Source organism: Calonectris borealis, chromosome 28 (assembly GCF_964195595.1).
Source record: "Calonectris borealis chromosome 28, bCalBor7.hap1.2, whole genome shotgun sequence".
Taxonomy (NCBI): domain Eukaryota; kingdom Metazoa; phylum Chordata; class Aves; order Procellariiformes; family Procellariidae; genus Calonectris; species Calonectris borealis.
The window spans coordinates 5,601,388-5,621,624 of record NC_134339.1 but is presented as its reverse complement, the minus strand read 5'-3'; the positions used below and the strand labels follow the sequence as shown (position 1 = coordinate 5,621,624).

General features: G+C 38.1%; 1 protein-coding gene across 6 annotated transcripts in view; it reads left to right on the top strand.

Annotated features, from left to right (window-relative positions):
- The first annotated feature begins 29 nt into the window (after positions 1-29).
- The window catches only part of MYO9B (myosin IXB), a 45,219-nt gene continuing 25,011 nt past the window's right edge, over positions 30-20,237 (top strand). For 3 of the 6 annotated variants that reach the window (XM_075175128.1, XM_075175123.1, XM_075175129.1), the window contains exons 1-3: positions 30-115; positions 9,853-10,746; positions 18,777-18,871. In XM_075175128.1, coding sequence (XP_075031229.1) covers positions 9,910-10,746; positions 18,777-18,871 — 932 coding nt within the window. In that variant the 5' untranslated portion in view covers positions 30-115; positions 9,853-9,909. Of the gene's footprint in view, positions 116-543; positions 705-6,504; positions 6,615-9,852; positions 10,747-18,776; positions 18,872-20,237 lie in introns of those variants that run through there. The other 3 variants (XM_075175124.1, XM_075175126.1, XM_075175127.1) reach the window with 3 other exon arrangements.

Genomic DNA, 20,237 nt, shown 5'->3' with positions numbered 1-20,237 from the left:
CGGCGCTGAATGGGCGCCGCCCTGCCTCCCCCTACCCGGAAGTGGCGAGCGGCGCCTCGGCGGGGCCTGTGGCGGGCGGCGGTGCTGGTCGCCAGCGCTTCACCCACCGGCTGAGGTAAACGGCGGCGAAGCGCGGCCTGCGTCCTCGATGGGCGCTCGCTCTCCTTCCTTCCTTCCTTTCCTCCCCTTCCTCCGCTATGGGCGACCGAGCTCTGTGGCGCCTCAGAGTGACCGGGTCTCACACCGAGCCGGGACGGCGCTGCCCACCCAGCCCCGGGGCCGCTGTGGGGCGGGCGGGGGAGTTCGGGGGGTGGGGGGGCGTGGGGCTCCGCCGCTTCCCTCAGGAGCCTGGGGGCCGGGAGCCGTTCCTCGGGGCGGTGGGCGCGGGAGCGGGGCGCTGCTCGGGGCCGGGATGAGGCGCAGGCTGAAGCTGCGGTGTGCCTGGCTCCTGGGCGGCTGCGTGGGCTTGTAACGGGACGGCAGATGCGTTGCTGCTGACTCGTTTTGCATCTGATGTGCCCAAAGAGCTGGACATGCCCTAAGGGAAGGAACATGCTTCAGCGCCCGTCTGCACCTCCCGTCTCTCAGACGATGTGCAGGGGGAAGAGCTTGCCGTTGATCAGGGCACGATGTTAACTTCCATCTTCTGCTGATCTTACAACCCCGCAGCGTTCTGCTTTTTCACATGATGTCTCTAACTCTCGGTATGAACAGCCTGTAAACTTTCGTACAAATATCTCAGCATCGTTCAAAAAATTCGTTAAAGCTCTCTGGATTCTTTTGTTTCTTCGACAATATCGGTGCTGCTACTGCGTTGAGGTTGTGCTTTATCATGGTGACCATCATTGCCTAATTGATACATGCCTCTAGCTGTTTGTATCTTGGTAGTGCTGTGTCTTTTTGGTAAGTTTGGTTTTGCAATCTCTGGAAGGTAAAACTTTTGCAAACCGGGAACATCTTTTTGTTACGTGTTTGTAGACCAAAAGTAGCAGAGTACTGTCCTGATTCACGACTATTGTCACCATATAGTTGATATAGGGATGTGTGATCCTAATGTAAGATGACTTCCCAATATAATTTTTAGCCTTGTTTTCTATTACTCCATAAGTATTTTGGCAAAATTCTTACCCAGCTTTATTTGCAAGTCCTGTTTGTGAAAAGTGAGAAGTGCTTTGGATGCAAATGAGTTCAGTATTCTTTGATTTCGCCTTCTGGACATGGATGGCAGAGTAGCAAAAGGCTGGAGATGATCTCAGGCTTCTGGCAAATGCAATTAGCCTTTCAAAGATGTCATCAGCATCCTCCCACGTTGCTTCCAGAGGTGGATTGGTATCGGTTTGTCTGCCTAGCTGTTTGCAAATAAGAGTTTGTCATGGGTAATTAGCAGCTCTCTGATTTCAGGTCTGTTAGCTGGAATACATGGCTGAAGTACTTGCCCTAAAGTAACAGTGTGAGGTAACTCTGCTTTCCGGTTTAGTATAATGGTGTCACACCCATCAAGTTTTAGTAAGTCTTAGGTGTCTTTAACTCGGAATCTTGTCAGGAACAAATCCATTTAATGTAGGGGAAGCAATATGGGGAACTTCTAACGCATATGTATGTTCTTATTAGCTTCAAGATTCATTGTGGCCCTTTTTAGAAAGGAGTTAATCTTGATTATTTTTGTCTTTGAACTAACAATGAGATTCTCTACCTGCTCTACCTTTAAAGTCCAGTAACATTGTCTGTGCTTTTCACGGTGATGCATCTAAGGCCATTTCCTTAATCATTAGTGTTTACTTATTAGCATAAAACTCAGGAGTTACTGCAGTAATGTGACGGAACTGTTTTTGTAGAACTGTACGATTTGGGTTGTTTGGGGTTTGGTTTTTTTTTTCACCCTGGTTGAATGTTTTTCTCAACAAAAAGCTTCTTCAGTAGTTGAATGTTGTAGTTTCTGCAGTGACAGGGCAGCTGTCTGTGCAAATAGATAGTCTAATCAGAGTGGGAAGACTCACAGGTTTGTGTTTTTCTGTGGAACCTAAAATGCTTATAGAACTGAATAATTTAGGAAGAGTAAATGCAGCTGATGAAAAATTTAAATGAGGTTCACCTAGAAAGTAATGCTTTGTACAGACTGAGTTTTCTGACAAATGATGATTCAAACATTAGACCTCTTGAATAATCCTGTATATGAATAACTGTTTGACTCATATGCACATAGTTCAATATTAGTTAGGCTAAATATGGCTTTTCCTTAGCTAGATGGTCAAATACCATGATTCGTGTATCTTGGGCATTTAAAAAGGAAAAATTCCTAAAAGATGCAACAGTATTAGCTATTGCAACGGTCAAGGAAAAGAATGAAAAATTATGATTCAACAAAAAGTTTGTGGTTCAGTAATTTTTTGTAAATTTGAAGGCTGAAGGTATTTATTGATCACATTTCTAAGAAACAAGACCTTCTTATTCTAATATTAAGGAGAAGTAAAACCTGAGATGTTGATAAGGATTTATTTTTTCAATAGACGGCTATTTTAATAGATGATCTGCCTTCTGAAAGGACTAAGGGTGTCTTTATTTCAGAAAATGAAAATTCAGAGGTTTTATCTCTAGTATATCATGTTTTCTTCATGTATCAAATGACTTAAATGTGGCTTGCAAAGTTGCTTTTATCTAGGCTTTATTGTGTTGTTTGTATCTGATTACCAAATGAAACTCGGTGCAGATTCTAGAAAAACTGCTCTTCCTTTAAAGACTGACAATGTTTAACAATAAAAGTGTTTTTAAAGAAATTTTTATATGTGTAAGTTCTGCTGATGAACTCCTTTTGTGTGAATTAGAAGAAAAAAAAAAATTCAACCTAAAGTTTTGTAAGAAAATTTCTTATCAGTGTAAATGCAGCATTACACCAGTGAAATTTTTGCTTCCTTTGTTGACAACTGTAATGCTATTAAGGATAAAATTAAGAAAACTGCAAAAGGTGGTAGAATAGTCTCCGAGGTTCTTTTGGCTTACATTCTTTGCCTCTAACACTCTCGGTTGTTTTGCCTTCATTCCTTGTTTTCTCAACAAAGCCACATTTTCATTTCCTCTGAATCATACGCAAGCATACATCTGTAACTCTGACATCACACTTTTTGTAAGGTAATAACATATTATAGATCTTTAATGTCACTGGAAGCCTGATAGGCTATCCTTGTCTTGAGGTTAAATTCTGCATCTGAGTCATTAAGAGGTAGTAGAGGTCTGCATCTTAGGTGGTTTGAGGGCATAGATTAGGAGCAGGGTCTCAAGGGCCACAGAGAGTAAAGAGAAGGTAACTGAGAAGGAACTGCCTGTAACAAAGGTAATTTCTTTGACTTTTTCCTGTATTACATTACATTACTTGCATTGCAGTCCAGCTTCTCCTTTGTTAGGCAGTCTGTGGCAGTAACTTCTCTGGCAGGGTTGATTACAAAGAGTAGTAACAAATGTGTTGTGAATTTGCATGCTCCATTCAGAAGTACTCCTTTTGGAGTAGAAAAAGCCAAGAGCTTTTAGTTATAGAAAACCAAGGATCTAAAGTTGTTTAGTCCCGCAAAATTTTTTAAGACCAAGAAAAATATTGAAGTGTTGCTAGAATGGTAAGCAATTTTCAGGTAATCTACAAATGTCTGGAATACCGGAAAAAAATTAAAATTATTTGTGCTCAACTAACAGCAACTGTATGTCCTTATGATACGAGGTAAGACAAGGGTTGAGGCCTTTGCCTTTCCTGTAATGCACAGTTAATTGTGGAAACTTTAGGGTGTCTCTGTAGCCTATTTTGCTGGTAATTCCTTGATTTCCAAAGCAAGGATATGTAATAGCTGAATGTTTTTGAAATTGCTAAATGTTTTCAATTTGATCAGACAGAGCAGTCTCTTTTGGGGATGGTCATTGGCGATTCTGGTATTTCAAGAATATTAGAGGTCAAGTACTCGTGATATGTTTCTACTTTTGTGTTGAAAATTACTTGATGAACAATGGGAGAAGCTTGAATCTTTCAGTTTGAGGAATGCAGCACTGGAAATGCAGTACATAAAAACGTGAAGAACTGGAATATTTTAAAGTTCTTCCTCAACAATTTTGCTGTAATGGTAGCTTTCCCTTTTTAGCTTCCCTATGATTCATTGACTAAATATGTGGCTTCAAATTATGGCCTTATTTAAACTAAACAGATACCCTACGCTGATTGGGGCGAAGTTCTCTTCTAGAATTTTACTACATTATTAAGTAGACAATGTTGGCTTTAATGCATATTAAAAATTTAATTGGCTTAATGGAGACTTGAAAACACTTAGAAAATACCATCAAAATTACCATATAGAATTAGGATTCTTGGTTTTCTTTTTCTATTAACATTGAGCAAAAAGTAAAATTACAGATTGATGATAAATTATGTAGCCTACTGCATTTCTTCTACAAAGTACTGAAGTAGTTACCTGAAATGTTGCTCTATTCAGTGATTTAAGTGGCAAGTATAATCAATCCTCCAGTAGTGGACTAAATAGTACAGCCCCATGTTCGCTTAGATTATTGTTTGGTAAGCCCAGTGGGTTTTTATTTTTTTTATAAGCAAATGAAAGTACTAGTTGATAGGTAATATAAAAATAAATATGGCATTAGACTGTTGCCTTATAAGCTCATTATGTTATTAACAAGTTCTACTATTTGTAGAACTTGCAAAGGATGGGGTAGGGGGAAGTAACAAAATCCTGAAAAGAGATTTTTGGATTGGTTAGACTTGCTTCCATTTTTCTAGACCTGTTGGAATTATCTTTCAAGGACAGTTGAGTAAAGGCAGCCTGTAACTGGTACCTTATATTTAAATTTGTCTAGCACTATTTCAGATTTACTTCCTTTCAATCTCACTTGAAATAAGTACCATTAAATTGTGTATGTTATACTGGTACAATGAAACCACTGTCTCAAGGGTGCAAATCGTATATCACTATATCCTTCAACACACTAATCCCATGCAGCTGTTGCCCCACTCGTGCCCACAGAATTAATACAGTCTAATGTTTTGAATAAAAGGTTAGAATCAAAAGCTTTTGCATGTCTAACTTTTTTGACTTTTTTGTCTTGCCCAGCTTGCCTAGCTCTGCGTTTGCATCTGTAAAACAGGACTATGGTGAAAAATAATGCTTTGCTGTGTTTTGTAAACGCTGATGACTGTCCTTAGTAAATTTTAAATGCTGTGAAAATATATACTTGTGCTACAAAAGGCTTGTGAAAAGTAAAACATTTTAAGGAAAACAGGAAGGAGTCTGAATGTGAGGTCTAAAATTAGTTGATGTGCACCTAGTGCCAGCTTTTGTCTCCCACTTATTAAATTCTGTAACACACAGCTTTGTTTTTTCTCATGCATTGGAAAGGGGCTTCTTATAAGAAGGGGTATTGAAAGAAATTGAGGTAACTTTGCAGAATTTCCATCTACAGAAAGAACTCAACAGTCGTGGTTAGGCTGCTGTTTTCCTGAGTTTGCTGTTTTGCATGCTGACCAGTATGGTGTCATTATTACCTTGGACTCTTGTATTTCTCCTTTTTCTTCCAGTATTCTCTGCACCTGAATTCAGGCTTGTGCTTCCTTGATGGGCCAAATTACATTGAATAAATATTTCAATTGCTTAAAAATTTTCTAAATAATTAGAGATCATAAAATTAGAAGGAATCGTTGTAATCATGTGTTCAGACCACTCTTGACATAAATGAGAGGGTGGTACCTAATTAACTTGTCTAATTAAGAGGCACATCTGTAGCTGGGGACTGGCTGATTTTCTAAAAAGAATTTTAGCAATCAGGCCTCATTGTTAGCGTCGGTTAAGTTTTTGTCGTGTAGGGCGGCCTTCTGGTGACATTCATTTCTTATGTTAGCCTGAGTTTGTCTAGCTTTGAATTCCAGCCACTGGCTTGTATTATAGCTTTGTCCTCCAGACTGGTGATTGTTACCAAACTCTAGTTCCCCAGGCAAGGACTTAAACTGATATCAGTCTCCTCCATGTGTTTCTCATAGACAAAGCTTCTAGAGTGTTTTGCTGTAAGGGGGTATTTTCTAACAGATTTTTTGTTGTTGTTGTTGCTGTTCTTATCTCAGCTTCTTAATTGACTTTTGGATATATTCTAGATGCAGTATTGGTCATGTACCTTCTGAGTACAAGGGTAATATGGCTACCTAACTAAATACTCATTTGATGTGTATCTGGGAATTGCATTCACTGTCATGCTTGTGGTGTAATATCAGAATACCATGTTTAAATGATTACCTGCTGTAGTTTTCAAGCCTATTTCAGGATAGCTCCTCCTCCGTCCCTCTGGTATTGTTTTTTGGATAAATTTGAAGTTATATATCTATAAACTGAGCTGAAATTGTTTAGCATTTGTTTTCGTGCTCTTACACTGCTGAACTATATAGCTGATCTAGTAGCTTTTTGATTACTTACTGCCTTCTCAATCTTTCTATGATACATTCCTTATCAGTAACTCTTTTCTTTCTTTTAGAACTGTCGTGAAAATGTTTACTTTGATGCCAGGAATCCAACCTCACTAGAATCTAATCCTCCAGTTACTTGATGATACCCTGTCCTTAGTTGAATATTGGGACTCATTAGGTAACCAGCTTATAATTTGTTTAGTGTATATTCTTTTGCTTTTATGTTCTAATTTGTTGCTTGAAATATTGTTTAGTATGAAGTCAGAGTTATACCAAAGTCTGTCTCTTTTAGAGCAGTATTATCATCAAAGAAATTTGATACCCTGTCTAAGAAAATCACAAGTAGTTGGAGACCAGCAGGTTTTCCTCAAACCTCTGTTTGTAATGACTAGATATTCTCATTCTGATTCTCGGATAGAAGAATTTAAGCATCATGTTATTTCTTCTGGGACTCATGTAGTGCATTTTCAGGTAAATAAGCTGTAGGTAACAAAAGCAGAATGGGTTAAACGGAATTAACAATAATTGGGTGCTACTCTTCCTCAAGTGACTTTTAGAATTTAAACTTTTTTCTTCTTAAAGCCTCATAATCAGTATTAAATGATTCAAAATAGCGTATCTGTTTTAAGTTGTTGAGTGAAAGAGCAATCTTAAAGCTCAATGCTATTGTACGCAAGCAAGTACTGTCTGGATTTCATATCTGGTTAAAATGGGGCAGCGTTACGCTGACTGTCTTTCTGTTTACTGCTGATGTGACTGTACATTGAAATCATGTTTCAGCAAGTTCTTTCTACTGTAGATTATCTTCCAAATCATTCCTGTGGAGTGATGGATGCCTGCTTGAACTTCCATCAAGTTGTATGATGACTGCATAATTTAGAAGTCTGTATGTAGCATAAATACATTAAGGTTGATGTCTGCATGTTACTTTGTCAGAAATCTGTCGTCTTCAGGATGAGAGATCTTTCTCTTTCTAGTTTTTCAGTCACACACCTGAGCAGACACTACTAGCTATCGAATTGCTGCTTACTGTAATTAGCCTGGGTTTTTCACCAGTAGAGAAGAGGCCATTTGTGTTCCGGTTTCCTCTTTGGAAAGTGTGATATGGGAGTCTTGAGCAATGTACCAGACATATCTTGGTAGCTGACATGAGATGAAGTTAGGAAATGTATATCAGTAAAGTCAGAGGTCAGCACTTAGGTTCAGCTCTTCTGTGTGGCCAAAAAGTTGGTGCCACATTTCTTAGGGTGCTGTTTTGGTGAAAATGCTTACTGAGGGGACTTCCTCTATCATACCAGACTGTGTCTGAAACTAATTGATGGAGAAAAAAAAAAAGGAAGTCTGCACAAAACTGTCTCCCTTGAACTGGGCTGGCTAACTTGAGAGCAAAATGGTCACTGTTGTTCCTTTTTTCTGTCTGTGCTCCAGATTCTACTTCCAGCAGTCTACTGTCCTATATGTTAAGGTGTTTGAGCTTCTATAGATTAAGAATGCTTTACACTTGCATAATTACTTCAAAGGTACTTCAGACTTATTAGCTACTGGTTGGTGATAATTACAGGAAATGGAGAGGGAACTTTGAGCTCGCTGGCCCATCCTTCTATATGACCAAGTTCTTGCAATAAGCTCTTTTGAATGAATGAAGAATTAAATTTGAAGGGGGGGAAAAAAACATTCTCGGAGGGATCATACAGCTTGACCAGAGATGTGCTGTGGTTTGTCTTGCTGTCTGTGGCTTTCTCAGCCTTCCTTTTGATGAGTAGCCGCTAAAAATGATCCAGCTTGCATAACAATGTCTTCTGTAAGCTCACTATTCAGAGTTCCCTTAAAACACAGTTCTCTACTCTGAGGCAGTTCATGAGGAAGAACTATGTCGTATGTTTCTGTGAAGTGATTCATTACTTGCAGTGGAAGTGGCAGCTAAATGCTTCCAACCCTACTGATTTTAATTTGAAATGATTGCTTTCTGTGGCCTTATGCAAGTTCCTGTGCAGTTGTTTAGTGGCAAAAAGCAACTTCATTGGCATTTCTCTGCTTTTTTATATATATATATTTCAGCATGTAAGTGCATAATGAGAACACTTTGTTCTTGAAACAAAAACCGAACTGATATTCTGGGTATGAAGTTTTACAGACTGCTAAAACAAAGGGGGTACTTCATTATCCTTCTCCTTTTACTACCCATTGATAAGCTAATAAACTGTTGAACTAAGGCAATGTAAGCAAACCTAGTCCTGGTGATCCGAGTGTACTGAATTGCAGTTGAGAGAAAAATCACCAGCGAAGGCACAGAATGTTACTAAGTCTAGAGGCTTTTAGACTTGGCAGTAAGGAGGAGGTTGACTTCTGTGAGGCTGATGTTAGGTTGAAGTTAGATTGCTGGCCTACATCAGGGATGAAAGGAGGAAAAAGCAATCAGAATGAATAATTTTTTGGAGACTCATAAGGTTCCTGAAACCCAGTGAGGAAGGTGTTGATGTGATAGATACAAAGGCTTGTGAATGAAGTGGGTTATTTGGGATCTTGTTAGCTGAACTGAAAAGTAGTTGCAATAAGACTAATTTTACTTTGTTGCCTAAAATGGAAGATAAAAAGCACGTTCAAACCTTTCTGTAACAAGGATGTGGTTCACTGAAGTGAAATTAGCAGTCTCTTGTCTGGGTAAATTATGCATGTTCAAGAAATCACTATGGTGTGCAGGGTTAGAAGAAGCTGACAGCAGTATTTGCACTGGTCAGCTATAGACACTGTTTCCTTAAAGTTGAGTGGGGGTAAATACTGTACTTGTCTTGTACCTTTCATGAAAAGAGGTCAGTCGGGTGAAACAAAAAAAAAAGTGTGGATCTCGGTGTCAGAACAGTCTTCCTCCTTGCAGCTATGCACTGCTCCTTCCGCCATAGTTCATGGCTGCTCTAACTGTCACTGCCAATTTAAGAAGGGATCAAACCCTGTTTCTACCTCAAGCTGCTTGTGCAGCTTTAAGGGAGGGTTTATGTGGGAGGATGAATAAATGTTTGTGTAGCCATACAGTGAACCAGGTCAAGGAAATTACCTGGGTTAAAACTAACCTGGGGAAACAAGGAAGTTTTAATTTGGACATTTATTCCAGTTCAGTTTGCTTTGTGGCTGTATGAATGCTTGATGCTGACATAACATGGAGGAAGGGATGGCATGGGAATAGAAGGAAAAGTGACAAGAGGGTAGGTATTGTGGCAGCTATCCATTCCATGGGATAGCCTAAGCAGACTGTTTGAAATAATATCACTGATGTGCACGAATAGTGCATTTGTTCTTTAATTAATAGTTTGACTATTTAATAACTTGATTCTCATCCTCCAGAAAATAATACCTTGCCCTAATACCTCTTGTACACATTTTTTAACACCTGACTTTTTTCTTTTTTTTTTTTTTTTTAGACGATGGGCACTGCATATTAAGCAGGGGTGGAAGACTGAAGCCCATTTGGGGACAGAATGAGTTTAAAAGATGCTGACAGTGCAGTTTGCCAGGCAAAGGCATCCTATAATCTTCATATTTACCCCCAACTCTCAACAGAAAGCGCCCCCTGCTGCAAAGTGACAGCAACCAAGGACAGTACGTCTTCAGATGTCATCAAGGATGTGATTAATATCTTAAACTTGGATGTCTCGAAACATTATGTGCTCGTGGAAGTGAAAGAATCGGGTGGTGAAGAATGGGTACTTGATATAAATGATTCTCCTGTTCATAGGGTTTTACTTTGGCCTCGTCGTGCTCAGGATGAGCATCCGCAAAAAGATGGGTACTACTTTCTTTTGCAAGAAAGGAACAGTGATGGGACCATCAAATATGTCCAGATGCAATTGCTTTCCAAGGAGACAGATGCTCGGCGATTGGTTGAAAGGGGTTTTCTTCCGTGGCATCAGGAGGACTTCGATGACTTGTGCAATCTCCCCAACTTAACGGAGACAACACTCCTAGAGAATCTCAAATGCCGCTTTCTAAAACACAAAATTTATACTTATGCAGGAAGTATTCTGATTGCAATTAACCCCTTCAAGTTCCTGCCCATTTATAATCCTAAATATGTCAAGATGTATGAGAATCATCAGCTTGGGAAGTTGGAGCCTCATATTTTTGCCATCGCTGATGTGGCTTATCACACAATGCTTAAGAAACATGTTAATCAGTGCATAGTTATATCAGGTGAAAGTGGGTCTGGGAAAACTCAAAGCACAAACTTCTTAATTCACTGCCTCACGGCACTGAGCCAGAAAGGGTACGCAAGTGGTGTGGAGAGAACTATTCTAGGAGCTGGACCAGTTCTGGAGGTAAATTTATGCTAAAATTGCCTTCTGTGAAAATTGTTTCTTGGAAACTTCAAATAACTGCTGTTGAATACTACTTTTGAGAGTCACCTACTTGATTTAGGCTTTAAATATCACTGGGCTGCATTGGTGTTTGGCTGTGTGGCTTGACTGCTTCTAATTGATTTTCCTTAATTCATCCTTCCGTTCAGTTGACTTCCTGTTGCTTTTAATTTATATTTGACTTAACTTTTCACCACTAAACACTAATATTCTGGGACAGAGGTTACCTGTGTTTTTGATCTTAAAGTTTTGATGACATTAGAATCAAATCGTAAATAAGTGTTTTCATAAGAAGATTGTTCCACTGAAACAGTAACTGCTTAATGTAATTGTGCCTTTGTACGTAAGCATGTCCCGCAGCATTTTTATGAATGCATTTTTGAGGGAGTTATTTCCTTTCTACAATTGTTTGTTTTGAAGAGAGCAACATTGTTAGTTGGGGAGAAAGTGTGAGTCGGTTTTGGCTTTTAATTACTACAGCATTTCCAACAGAAAGCAAAACTAAACACGTGAGAAGGAGGGGGTACAGCTTGCCTTGCATTAGGTAATGCAGGACAAACTTAAACTGATCTTTTAGACTTCAGCGTCTCCCTTTTACCTTTCATCTGAAAGGAGAAACCCTTAAAGCTTGGATGGATGTAATGGTCGCCTGTAATAAAATCTTCAACAGCAAGGGGATTGAATGCGGCCATTGTAATTTTCAGGTTTAAATATTCTCAAATGTAACAACACTTCCATTTAAAAAAATTTAAGCTTTTTTTAAGCCTTTAAATAAAATGTGAAAAAGCAATGAAGTTAAACTTTAAAATGTGTTACATTTATAAATGTGATTTGGAAGCTTTTCTGTAAAGAATGAGGAATATATGCAAGTTCTTTTTTGCCTTGCTTTCTGCTGCTTGAAAGAAGAAGTAAAATTGTTTGAGGTTTGTTGGTTGCTGGAGTTCGAGTTTGCAGTTCTAAACAGAAAACAGGAAGGGGTCACTGTGGAAAGCACTGTTTGATCAGCTGATCTTTCTGCCTTTGATAAAATTAACTGTTTCAGACCCTAGTCTACCAGATGTGATACAGCTGTGTCAAACCAGCTGTAGAGATGTAAAATCTTGTGTTGCGGTTTGTCCGTTGAATGAGAAATGCACATATCCCTAGATACAAAGTTAAAATGAATAACTTTGCTGGAGTCACAGGTAAATGTTGTGTATGTCTGGGAATGTTCATGAAGAGACATCTGTGATTTTCTACAGTAAGATTGCAACTTCTTCAGACTTCCACTGAGCATTTAGTAAGGCATTTCATGAGAAGATAGTCTTGCTAGCTAGAAATATGATGACCAATTGAAAGCTTAGCTTGCAAACTTGTCAAATGGATTCTAACATGACTGTTGGAGTACATATTGTCTAAAATGTGAGGCTCTTTTCTGAAATTCTCAGAGAAACTTCTCGCTCTACTTTGAGGGTATTTGTCAGTTGCACATTGATTTAGTGTGAACTTGTCCTCCCAAATATTGCAAAGGATAAAGGGGTTTATGACAAGTAAATATAAAAAACGTAGGAACATCTAATCCTAAAATATCTTTCAGAATTGAATATACGCTTTTTGTATTAAAAGTATTATTCATTGACTTGAAATTATGGAGAAGGAAACCTTTTTGAAACTTGCAGAGGCTGAATTTGCCCAGGCTGAAATAAATCGCTGGGGTACCTGTGATTTTGACACAACCCTATTTAAGGTAGTGGAAATATACTTCTCTGTTCACATAACTTCAATGCACATCAAAAAGTGATGCTATGGTAGGTTTAGAACATAAAGAAGTAAAATCCAACTATCCTACTTTGGATACTGCAGAGCGGATTCAGTGGACAGTGATGATTCCATGTTTCCCAATATGGATGCTCTTGTGCGATTCCAGGCACTAAGCGTAATTTTTAAAAAAACAAGTCAAATCTTGGTCTCGGAGAGGAATGCATGGAAAGCTTACTTTGCTTTGTGGAAGTTAACTGACGACAAACTCTTCTGTTAGAGTTGGTCACTTCTAAATCCAACTGTGGTGACTCATTTGGGTTTTTACTTAAGGGAACTGAAGTGGTAAAAGGGAGTTTTTCTTAAGTGGATGTTTCAGGGGATTTTTGAATGAACAGTTTTGTAGTGTGCTTAAACTATTTGAGAACGTTCTGTTTAATTTTGAAGTTTTATTTTGAGTCCTCATGAAAGATGAAAATGTACTCTTGACTGAAGAATATTTCCCTGACTTCTATGATGTAGAAGTTGGTTGCATTTTGGCTCAGAACTTCCCCTTTTTAGTGACCTCTTATTTTCCTGACACCTAAGTAAAATGTGTCTGTTTATAGGTTGACCTTTTGTAAAAGTTCAAGGACTTAAATCAAACATTTCTAGCGCAGAGAGGTGAGTGCTGTTAGTGTGTTATGGAGATGGATTTATAATTTTATCATCACATAGTTAGTGAACTTGGAAACATATTTCTTACCGAATCCTCTTCCTGTGTTGGCTAACTAATCTCTGTTCAAATGTGAAGTAATTTGAAGATAAACTGTTGTTAATATTTTAGCTCCTTGTTCACAATTTCTAGACTTCGAAGAGTGGAGTTACAGCTGTACTGTGAAAGGAGATTTAACCTTAAGTGTTGCTTGATGCTGCCTTCTCAAACATCTGAGAAATGAAATACATGGTACTGAGACAGGGTAGTTAAAAATTAAATGTGGTACTAGGACAATTGCTGTCACATGCGCTAGTGAAAGGAAAGCTGGTCATGGGCTAGTGTCTGATCCTCAGATGCTTCTTGCTCAATCTCGGCACCAGAGTCTGAGCTATTCGTAATATTCCTTGTTGGGATCTAATAAGCAGAGGTAACTTGCACTACTTCTGGTTACGTTTGGCACTGCTTGCAGCTTTCTAGAGAAAAAGACTCTGAAAGGTTGGCTGCTTCCATGGGACAGTGATGCTTCAGCACAGCCTAAAGCTGTGTTTTGTGCTGGTTTTTAACAGTTCATGAGACATGCCGTTGCCTTAGCTGTGTAGGAATTGCTCTCAGATTTTATTTTTTTGTAATTGTTTCTCCAGGCTAACATAGATCATCTATAGTGAAGAGCAGTTTCTTTAAAACTGGTAGGAAGATAAAGATAGGCTCTGTTCTAAGATACTCCTGACTTTTTCATCCTCTTCTAAATTTAGTGATTAAAGTATAGTTCCCTGACTTGGAGTTTTGCCTTCTTGTATTGACTGTTAAGTTCAGTTTACTTATGGTTGAAGTTCTAAGAAGAAATTTACATTTGGGAACTATTATTTGGGTCCAATTGGGAATAGTGAATTAAACCTTTGTTTATTTTATAGAGTCTCAAACAAGATAATTAAACCTTTCCATACGTACTTAAGAAGTTTCCAAGAAATTTGTATTTTCCTTTCATCAGGGAAAAAGTCTTAAAATGCATGTTTCTCATATAAAATGCACAGTGTGCAATCTAAGATGCTGCACATATTTTGGAAACCTAAAGTTAACTTGTCAGATTCTTCAAGCCAATTAATTTAATAAAGTGACAGAAAATTGAGCAAGGGGATGGGAGCATGTGACGAGGGACATAGTAAGGGGGAATTGGAGCTTCCGCTTCTGGCAGCAAGGCTCCCGTTGGCTTGCTGTCTGTTGTTAGATTGTAACCCTCAGTATCTTGGGTTTATTACGGAAGTTATTTTCTTAGTGTGCTGAAGGTTCATTTCCTTCTGAAATGGAAGCTGAGTAGCAGCGGGACAGATGGAAATACTGGGGTTGTCATAGCTTTTTCGTGTATTATTTTGAAAAGCATTGCTTATTTCCATTTGGATATGTTTGTGAAGATTTCTTAATGTGACTGAACCATTCTTGGAAAAGAATTAAGGCCCAAATAAAATGGGAAGTCCGACAGAAAGCATTCATTAAGTGGTCTTCTAAAGAAGGCAGTTGTAAATATTAATTAATTAATATTGACAGCACAATCAGGTGGGTGGGGGCATGAGCTTTTCTAGAACTCAGTGTATTAAAAAGCTTGTTAAATTTCATAAAAGTAAACTTTTATGCTTTACCATTCTATGGAAAACAGTAAAGCAATTTGCTGTCAGCTCTGTTCTCTTTATTACAGTCCTATTGTGCTTGTGGTTTTGGTATAAGATGGACTTAAGCTGAGTGGTGCTTCAACTCTGGTTTTCATTTGTATTTGCCATAAAAGTCTGCATATATATTTAGTGGGTGTAGTCTGTTCTATTTAAGCAAAGTAGTTGTTTTGAGGCTATTATCTGCATGTGTTTGTTTTAAGAATCATAATCAGAGGAGGAATGGAACTTCCTTTTTCCATTTGGTTGGATGTTACTAGGTTTTTTCTGGTAGAAATGTGTTGTTGCATACTTCTCCCTGCTGCACATGTCTCTTGGGGAAAAATCACCTTGTCCTTTATACAGTCTTATCATGTGGATTGCTTAGACTTCCCCAGGACATCATACAGCATGCAGAGTTGCAAAAATTACCCTGAATACTGCAACTTCCATATTAATGAGTGGATATTTTGCAGCGTGTTTGTGAAGACCACTACTAAACTGGATTAAACTCTGAAGCAGTCATTTCCTCTTCCAGGGTGTGTAATTTGAGTCTTTGATGTCATTTGGCACATTAAAAGATTGGTCTGTGCAGTGGTGGTTTTGCCATGCATTAGAGTGGTTTACATAGAAACTCTGATAACTTTTTCAGATTTTGGCAATTCTTATGAAAGAATTAAGTGAGATTTTTTTAGTTGTGTTCCTGAGGTAGATGATAGGAGCGTGTGCGTGGTTTGGGATTTTCTTTTTACAGCAATAAAAGGAGAATTTGGCATTTTTCCGAATACTTTTAAAGCTGTCGCTGTTGTAGGAGTTTTGAGTAGCAGGCTCCAGTTTGTGGCTCTTGCATTCCAAGGTAAGAGGATGGGTTGGATGACTTCCTGACTCCCGGAATAGGCTATCCCAACTCTGATTCCTGCTGGCCTTGGCCTGCTGGTTTTGACTCACCCTCTTTTTGTATAGCTAGTGTTCTGCATTGGAGAGATTTAGGTTTAGTTTTTTGGTTTTATCTGTATCCTCATGGACTCACAAGGGAAAACAGTAAATGGGTTTGGTTATATAAATGATTATTTCTCTTTAGCTGAAATTGCCTTTTGTCCCCTCACATCTTCTGAATTTATTTTGTAAAGGTGTAGGTGGCTTTCTGTAAAGGCAAACCAGGGAGATATTTCAGTTGAATTTGAGCTATATAGTGTAGAGTACCTGGCTAGAATTATATGTGAAAGATGCTTTCCAGGCAGAGCAATGGCTAGGTAATATGGGAGCTTAATTCTTATCTATAATCCTTTTTTTGCAGGATAAAGCTACAGTAGGTTAAAGGTATCGAAATGCTAAATACCAAAATATTTAACATTTCAAATTTTTGCACCTTTCTGATTTTAGGCAGGAATGTCACTTCTTATATAGTTAACTCGTCAAAGTATATTGAAGAATATGGTAGCAGCGATTTAAATGTTACAAAAAAAAATTCCCCACCCAAAATGTTAAGCGACTTGGAGTGTTCTTGAAAAAGTTGTCGATGTTAAAGGCTCTTATGAGAAAACCATTCAGTACATGAAAACTTTCCTAAAAACTGATAATATTAGATCAGCTTTTAAGAATTTGCTGTATGCTTTGACTAAATACCAGACACATGAGCTCATAAGAGCCTTTAGTTTTAAACTGTATTCATTGCTTACATGAGTAATCACTAAGAAAAGTTTTTCAGGAAGCCTGGGTTAAGGGATTTCTTAACTCTATAATGCCAAAATATTTATTATTGAAAAATAATGTGGCAAATTTAGCTATACTGTTTTGGTTTCTTGAATGTATCTAGTAAACTGATAGTTAACTGGTGGCTTAAGTTAGAAAACCTTCTAAAAAGAAGTTTTTCCAGAATCAATTTGCAAGTTGACTATTCTGCAGCCTGGCAAAGTTCACTACAACAGATTTCTTAATACACTAAATGAGAAGTTGAATGGTGTTCTTCAGAGAGCCACAGTTGAGCCACTGTTGGTGGGAGAGGAGTAGGTTTTTTGATTTACGAAGCAGACAATTTGCTGTGCTGATGTTACTGGACTTCCACTTTTGGTTTGGTGTTGTTTGGTAACTGTAAGGAGTTGACCTGGATTTTATGCATATATTAATATGCATGTGTATGCAAATTGGGCTCTAAAAAAAAAAAAATTTGGGCTATAACGTTTTGGATAGTAGCTACAAAAAGATATTGAAGATACTGACGACTCTGGTTAATGCTTGCTTTGAAAAATCTGAGTGGGGATGCTTTTCGCATTATAACACATGTAGCATGGCCTCTAGAAATTAGAAGGCTGAACTCAGCCTCAGTCATCTATAAGCACTGCTGGACACAAATCCTCTCTCTTTAGAAACCCATTGACTTTTCTGAAGTTACAGCAGAATCACCCTTCGGGTTTTCACCCTGCACAGGAAGAGCTCCTTTAGCTTAGGTCTGAAGAATTACGGACATTCTCCCAGTTTTTAAGAAGTTTCTTGGATTCCCTGAATGCTAGGCAGCTGGCAGTAGAAATCTACTTGTAAGAGAGCTTTGAGAACCTATTTTGGAAATAGTGATCCAGGTATCACACTGCAGCACAGCTGTAACCCATAAGGTAGGTTGAAAAAAAAAAAAACCAAACACAAAAACAAAAAAAAGAGGAGAAGAGTTTCAATATACGGACAGTATGGCTGTCATGAAAGCAGTACTCCCCTAGGATATACACCATAACTGGTCAGTTTTATGTATAAACAGTTTAGTTCTGTGTTGTGTACAGTATTCACATGTCCATCATTCTCCAGATGTGTGTGTGTGTGTGGAGGAAGAGGGTGGCATTTTTGTGAAATCATTCCATGTATGTGCTATATTAGGGGAGGCGGATTTCCTAATGGAGGTCTTAATTGCTTGGAGCTTTAAGAGGAAATATCTGTGACAGGAACTGCTGGTGATAGTCAACACCGAGCAGTGTATTTTTCCAAAGAATTGCATTTTACACAGGATTGTATGTTGGATTGCCTCCTGCATGTTAGAAGTTTCTCTTAACCTAAGAATGCATAGTTAAGAGTTGATAAAATTAAGGACATTCCTAGTAATTAATTCTACTGGACTTTTGGATGTAATAATTTATCTTTATGGTTCTTAAGTGTGGCTCATGCAGAAGATATTTTGTGTTATGTGTGTACTAGCAACTATCAGAGGGCTCATGATACAGGCAGAAGTATTAAAGATGCACAGTTAGGATTTGTGCCATACCTCTTTTTTCCCCTTCCCTAACACCTTGTAATGAAACTACATTTTTCGGTGTTGCATAGTGGAGTTAGCTGGCCAGTAAGTATGATGTGGTTCTGTAAACCAAAGTTTTTCTGTTTGTCTTTTTCCTGTTTTTTTGAATACACAACTTTGAAAATTCATGGGCTTACTGTATAAATGAGATCTCAATGTTCTGTTCTCACTTAAAGAAAAATTGTGTTTATTGTGAAATTTTTGAGTGGGAGCAATACATTAGGGAATAGGATGTAGTTTGTGGCTTTTGTATGGGAGAGACAATTCCATGGTAATTGTGCTGTCTTCTTCCTACTGCATATCCTCTCTAAGGTCATAATTGTTAGTGATTGAGGCTGATTTACGTTCTCTAGCTGTGATTACCTTTCCTGTACCCTTAGAAATATTTAAATATATTATTCCCCTCCCTCAGTCCCTCAAATATTATTGCATGGGGCAAATAATAAATGTATATAGATCTGTGAGGAACAGTGGAAGTTTCCTAAGCTGCCTTTTTGGTATCTGTATGCTGCCATTTCCATAGTATTTCAAGTTTATACTGCAAGCTAACAGAGGCTGAACAATGAACAGAAGAGCTTGAAAAGCTATGTGTTGGTATATTTCGTCTAATTGAAAATTAACTGATTTTGCTTTATTACAGGCATTTGGAAATGCAAAAACAGCACATAACAATAACTCCAGTCGTTTTGGAAAGTTTATTCAGGTCAACTATTTAGAGAATGGTATTGTCCGAGGGTAAGTACAGTATGAGGTGGTTCTAGGGTTGATACCTGTGCTTTTAGGAATTGATGAAGACTCTGTTGTATATGAAATGCTGCCTTACTGAGACCCTTCTCATGTGGGAATAGCTTGCCGCTGTGCGGTTTTCAAGACTCTCTGACTGAGCTCTGTGGAATAATTGGTGATGCATAATATTCTTACCTTGCTGTACAACCATATCAGGTTAAGAATTTGACTGCTGCTGCATCTTTACCTTCATGCTAAATAACGGCTTTTTCTTCATAACACCCATTGTCCTCTCCATTTTGCACTTAAAAACAGAAGATCTGAATTTTTAAGAGGAGTTGGAGAGAAGTGAAATAGATTTGAAGAAGCCATTTTAAAGAAACATTTTAAACACCAGTTATAAAGACGACTATAAAATTATGATTTTACTCAACTTAATTGAAGTTGTATGCTTCTATCTGAAGGTCAAACATTAAATACTCTACACCTACATTTATTTTTTAATGTGTGATAGTCACAGCTGAGTCTTAGAATTCTATTTATATTTTTCACCCTGTAGTAAATGCTATAATGTCACATTACTGTAATCCCTCAATATTAATCAAAGATTATGCTTTGCTGTTCTTTAGTAGTGGGCACTTTCACTTCAAGTGAAGAATTTTGTCCAAGAATTTTCTGTGATATTTGTAATTTATGTGCAAATAACTTGTGTAGTTACTTGTCTAACATCATGCCATAAAATCGTTTCTTTCAGATCTTGCTTTGTAAAATGCATCTTAAATTTTTAACGCTTGTATCTGCAAAATTCGCAGCAGTATGTCACACGTTGTCAAGATGTACCTGTGCTAGTTTAGGTGCAATGCCATAATACATAATATTGGTATGGAATTCTGCATGAAGCTGAAGCTGCTGCACTATGGAGTGTCACTAGCTATCGCTGACTTCTGTGCTCCAGTGTGTTTGGATCTTTTTCATGTTTGCAGTTTACAAAATGGCGATAATATACATGACTGGGAACTCTGTACCGCATTTGCTTTGAGTGTTATTCTGAACAAAATTGGCACCTTTTCAGATGAAGTCACACTAGCTCAGGAGATTGGTACAATTTGAATACATTTGTTTTGTCTTCAGCATGAGAAAAAGCTGCTCAAACTTTGGCCTCATTCATTATATTCCATGTTAAGGAGTTTAGGTTATTATTTAGGAGATTACTTTGTCAAACTGTAAGGGGTTTTCTGTCTGTCTAGCTTCCATTTTAGGCTGGCGTGTATACTGTTATAAAAATCCATCAAATTTGATAGATTGAGAATCAGACAGTTATCCAGTATATTTTTGGGGTCTTGTAGTCTTTGCGTTCCTTGTCAGATAACTGTTA